This window comes from Cebus imitator, unplaced genomic scaffold, assembly GCF_001604975.1.
Source record: "Cebus imitator isolate Cc_AM_T3 unplaced genomic scaffold, Cebus_imitator-1.0 Scaffold406, whole genome shotgun sequence".
Taxonomy (NCBI): Eukaryota; Metazoa; Chordata; class Mammalia; order Primates; family Cebidae; genus Cebus; species Cebus imitator.
The window spans coordinates 1,297,036-1,302,498 of NW_016107721.1; the positions used below are offsets into that span (position 1 = coordinate 1,297,036).

At 46.8% G+C, this 5,463-nt stretch overlaps 1 protein-coding gene across 1 annotated transcript in view; it reads left to right on the forward strand.

Annotated features, from left to right (window-relative positions):
* The window catches only part of SFXN4 (sideroflexin 4), a 22,962-nt gene that overhangs the window by 4,419 nt on the left and 13,080 nt on the right, over positions 1-5,463 (forward strand). The window contains exons 4-10 of the mRNA XM_017509075.2: positions 740-766; positions 851-905; positions 2,052-2,077; positions 3,729-3,782; positions 3,865-3,921; positions 4,059-4,124; positions 5,026-5,104. Coding sequence (XP_017364564.1) covers positions 740-766; positions 851-905; positions 2,052-2,077; positions 3,729-3,782; positions 3,865-3,921; positions 4,059-4,124; positions 5,026-5,104 — 364 coding nt within the window. The remainder of the gene's footprint in view (positions 1-739; positions 767-850; positions 906-2,051; positions 2,078-3,728; positions 3,783-3,864; positions 3,922-4,058; positions 4,125-5,025; positions 5,105-5,463) is intronic.

Consider the following 5,463-nt stretch of genomic DNA (forward strand, 5'->3'; position numbering starts at 1 on the left):
AACCTCTGCCTCCCGGGTTCAAGTGATTCTTGTGCCTCAGCTTCCTGAGTAGCTGGGATTATGCACCACCACACCAGCTAATTTTTGTATTTTTAGTAGAGACAGGGTTTCACCATGTTGGTCAGGCTGGTCTCAAACTCCTGACTTTGTGATCTGCCTGCCCCAGCCTCCCAAAGTGGGGGATTACAGGCGTGAGCGACTGTGCTGGCCTGAGACAGGACTTTTTAATATTCTGGTCAGTTTCTCTGTGTGGCTCATCTCTTTGCTTGCCATTGGTTCATTTGTTTATTCATATGATTCATTTACTTTGATTTGTTCGCCAATGTGGTGGAAAACAGCTCTGGCCTTCATTCTCTAAAATGTAGAGCAAAGGTGGTCTCAGAAATGAGACTGGCAGAGAGATTCTTTAAAGCTGAGCCACCTTTAAAAGCTTTTTTTTTTTTACGCTGAGTGTGATGACTCACCCCTGTAATTCCAATGCTTTGGGAGGATGACTTGATGTCCAGAGTTTGAGACCAGCCTAGGCAGTGTAGCAAGACCCCATCTCTACTAAAAATTAAACAACTAGCTGGGAATGGCATGACGGTGAGGTGGGAGGATCGCTTGAACCCAGTAGTTCAAGGCTGTGCTGCAGTGAGTGATGATCAAGCCACTGCACTCCAGCCTGGGTGATGGAGCAAGACCTTGTCTCTTGAAATTTTTTTTAATGAAGCAAAGCTATTCTTTTTTCTCCTTTAAGATACAAGAAGCTTGGAAGCGGAGTCTTGTAAGTTTCAGCCTCTTTCTAATTTTTAGTGTCCTAAAATAACAAAACCAGACATCCAGCTAAACTTTGCATCTCTTCTTGAAGTCAACAGTGCATCCCGACAGCAGCAACCTGATCCCCAATCTTTTTCGACCTGCAGGTGAGTTGGCTCTAATTTTCAGAAGTGGGTTGGGAAGATGTCGTTTGTAACACTTAGAAAACTCTGCCTGCTGGATCACCTGAGGTCAGGAGTTCAAGACAGCCTGGCCAACATGGTGAAACACCGTCTCTGGTAAAAATACAAAAAATTGCTTGGGCATTGTAGTGGGTGCCTATAATCCCAGCTACTCAGGAGGCTGAGGCAGGAGAATCTCTTGGACCCAGGGCAGAGGTTGCAGTGAGCCAAGATCACACCATTGCACTTCAGCCTGGGCAACAAGAGTGAAATTCCATCTCAAAAAAAAAAAAAAAAAGAAACTCTGCCTGCCTTGCTTTAGCATTCCCCCAGTAGGATTTCTTTTTCTTTTCTTTTTTTTTTGAGACAAAGTATTGCTCTGTCACCCCAGGCTGGAGTGCAGTGGCGTGATCTCAGCTCACTACAACCTCCGCCTCCCAGGTTCAAGCAAATCTGCTGCAACCTCCTGAGTAGCTAGGATTACAGGTGCCTGCCACCACTCCCAGCTAATTTTTTTTTTGGTATTTTTGGTTGAGACCAGGTTTCATTATGTTTGCTAGGCTGATCTCGAACTCCTGACCTCGTGATCTGCCCACCTTGGCCTCCCAAAGTCCTGGGATTACAGGCGTGATCCACTGTGCCTTGCCCTGTTATAGTAATTTTATGTACATACTTTTATTATTATTATTTTTATTAGAGATGGGATCTCACTCTGTTACCCAGGCTAGAGTGCAGCAGCACCATAATAGCTCAAAGCAGCCTCCAACTCCCAGGCGCCGCTGATCCTCCTGCCTCAGCCTCCTGAGTAGCTGGGACTACAGGGTCATGCCGCCACACCTGGCTCTAAATTTTTTTGTGGAGATGGGGGTCTCACTACCTCTATAAAATAGAGGCTGGTCTCGAATTCCTGGCCTCAACCCATCCTCCAGCCTCAGCCTACCAAAATGCTGAGATTACAGGCTTGACCCACTACTTTATTAGAAAGCAAAAAAAGAATGAGTGGAAAATGTCCTTTGAGGTCTGTGCCTTCTGGAAGCTAGGGAAGAGGTGTTCAGGTGGGTGGTCCCCTTCTAGCCCCCTCTGCCTGGGCAGCTGCAATCATTGCTACCTTCTCTCTTCTCTTCCTGCCAGCGTTCCTGCCTTTCATGGTGCCCGCGGTGAGCAAATGGACACTCGCCGTTAGGAGACTAGGGGCTTGGGAAGATGGCCACCTTCTTCCTAACCTGGGCTGTGTCCCTTCAGCCCCCGACCCCTGTCCCCAAGACTGCCTGATGGATGGTTGTGGACCCCACTGATAACCCATGGTTGCCATTCATATGTTCTTGTCCCCACTCCCTCCCCCTCCCTGCACCCGCAGAGAGTTAGGCATCCAGGCCTCTGGAAGGTCCACAGCTTCGCAAGGTCATCCCTTTTCTGGATACCCAAGTATTAGCAGAGCACCGTAGAAGAGGCCAGTGAGTCAGGATGCGTTCCCTACACAAACCCCTCTCCACCAAGTCCTCCCCCACACAGCCCCTCACCTGGGACCTGACATTGCCCCGTGAGGCTTTCCCACCTTGGCTCTTGGGAGGTGCTTTTCTGTTTTTCGTTTTGAGACAGGGTCTCACTCTGTCACCCAGGCTGGAGTGCAGTGGCACGATCTCAGCTCACTGCAATCTTCACCTCCTGCGTTCAAGCAATTTTCCTGTCTCAGTCTCCTGAGTAGCTGGGATTACAGGCGCCCTCCACCATGCCCAGCTAATATTTGTATTTTTAGTACAGATGGGGTTTCACCATGTTGGCCAGGCTGGTCTCTAACTCCTGACTTCAGATGATCTGCCCACCTTGGCCTCCCAAAGTGCTAGGATTATAGGCGTGAGCCACCATGCCTGGACTGGTGTTTTGTTTTTCAAAATAGGGTCTTGCTCTGTTGCCCAGGCTGGAGTGCAGTGATGCAATCATAGCTCACTGTAACTTCAAACTCCTAGGCTCAGGTGATCCCCCCCGACTTCAGCCTCCTGAGTAAATGGGATTACAGGTACTCATCACTATGCCAGGCTAATTTTTTTTATTTTTAGCAGAGACAGAGTCTTGCTATGTTTCTCAGGCTGGTCTCAAACTCCTGGCCTTAAGGAATCTTCCCAGTTTGGCCTACCAAAGTGTTGAGTTTATAGCCATGAGCCACCACTCCAGCCTAGGAGGTACTTTTCCACACCACAGGCTCCTCTCTGCTTCCCCTAGCAAATGTGGGGGTTTTTTTGTTTGTTTTTTTTGAGATGGAGTCTCACTTTGTTGCCCAGGCTGAAGTGCAGTGGCACCATCTTGGCTCATTGCAACCTCCGCCTCCTGGATTCAAGTGATTCTCCTGCCTCAGCCTCCCTAGTAGCTGGGATTACAGGTATGCACCACCACACCCGGCTAATTTCTGTATTTTTAGTAGAGACAGAGTTTCACCATGTTGGTCAGGCTGGTCAAGAATTCCTGGCCTCGTGATCCTCCCGATTTAGCCTCCCAAAGTGCTGGGATTACAGGCATGAGCCACCGTGCCCGGCCAACAGATGTGTGCATCTTAGCCACCCTGCTGGACTGAGGCCCTGGAGACACGGCCTGCTGTGTGCTCCTGGATGTCCTGGAGCTGCTAGTTTGGTGTTTGGCAGGTGCTCACTCAACCTTGTCAACTAACCTGCAGCCCGTGCACCCACCACCAGCCTCTCCTGCCCCAGGTCCTTGGGGGCTCCGTTCTCCCTCTGCCCTGGAAAGTTCTTTGCTACGGCATGTCCCACCCCCCGCCACTAAACACTTGTAACTGCTCCACTTTCTTCTTAAAAGGTATTTTTTTCAATGATGCCACCAAAAGGGATCGCGTCCATGATTTTACCTAAGGTAACAATTCTTCCTGTTTCACGATTGCTGAATTCTGTTACACTTGAAACCAAAATGCGATCCATTTGCCCCCTCTCGTCAGGTTTACCTCTATGCCTACCTGACGGCGTTCAGCATCATCAATGGAAACAGAAGTTACGTGAGTATTGTGAGACCCAGAGGGTGTGTGGTTTTGTGTTGTTTCTTTCGGAGTTGGTTGTATGTGTTTGTTTTTAAATGATCTTTGCTGGGCAAAACTGTGACATTTGCAGAATAAGTACTTTTGTTTCTCCTCAGACTTGTCATCCACTAGAAAGATCATTCCTAGGGGTGGCAGCCTTTGCTTCGTCAAGCTTCATTGGAGTAGGTATTTTTAGAATCTGACAAATCTTTATTCCTCAGAATCCAGAAAGCTTTATTTATTCCAATTTCAAATTTATGTTCCAATTTAAACAATTTTGAAAGTATGAATAGGAAATAAAAGTCACCTTTAATCCTATTATCCCAAAATAATCACATTAATAGTCTAAGATTCCAATCATATACTTGATGCTGTTATCTTTTTATTTTTTCTATTTTCTTTTTCTTTTTTTTTTTTTTTTTTTTTTTTGAGACAGAGTTTTGCTCTTATCACCCAGGCTGGAGTACAATGGCATGATCTCAGCTCACTGCATCCACTGCTTCCTGGGTTCAAGTGATTCTCCTGCCTCAGCCTTCTGAGTAGATGAGATTACAGGCATATACCACCACACCCAGCTAATTTTTTGTATTTTTAGTAGAGAAGGGGTTTCCCCATGTTGGTCAGGCTGGTCTCAAACTCTCGACCTCAGGTGATCTGCCTGTCTTAGCCTCCCAAAGTCCTCGGATTACAAGAGTGAGCCACCATGCCTGGCCAGTACTGTTATCTTTTTAAAAATTGGTTTATGCTGCACAAATATGTTATATAAGTTGTGTATTGCTTTGGATGTCAGGACATTGTAGTGGTGAAAGATGGAGATGTGGAGATGTTAGCATCAGACAAACCTAGGCCCTCATCCTGGCTCAAACCTTTAATGACTCTGTGACTCAACAACTTACATACCTCACTAAACCCTGTTGACTCCTTAGATGAACAGGGAGAGGACCTCCATGTTGCAGGAATTTGAAAAATACATGAAGAGGAGTCTGACTTGTCATAGGAACTAGGTCAGGGCAGACTCTCTGCTAGTGAGTAGGTTCCACTGAGTTTTCAGTCCTGTGCAGTAATTTTTCTCTTCTTTTCTAGTTAATACCTAACTTTATCCAGATGAGGTTTTCCTTGAATACCTTTTTTATGAAAAGAATTGTACCTGCAGCTGTCCATGGTAAGCAGGAAACGCTGGAGCCTGTAGTCTGGGTGGGGTGTCTTTGTGGTCTGTGAGCCTTCCTTCATCTCCAGAGACACCTGGGTCCCTTGGCACATTGTGACTGATGACAGGTGCCCTTTGCAGCCTGTCAGGCCCTAAGCCCAAATTAGGTCTTTGGTTTGAGAGGTGATACTTTCTGTAGATATGCCATTAATGGCCAAAGAATGAACATAAGACTGGAAACACAAATATTTTTTTTTTTTGAGATGGAGTCTTTCTTTTTTTTTGAGACGGAGTTTCGCTATTGTTACCCAGGCTGGAGTGCAATGGCGCGATCTCGGCTCACCGCAACCTCCGCCTCCTGGGTTCAGGCAATT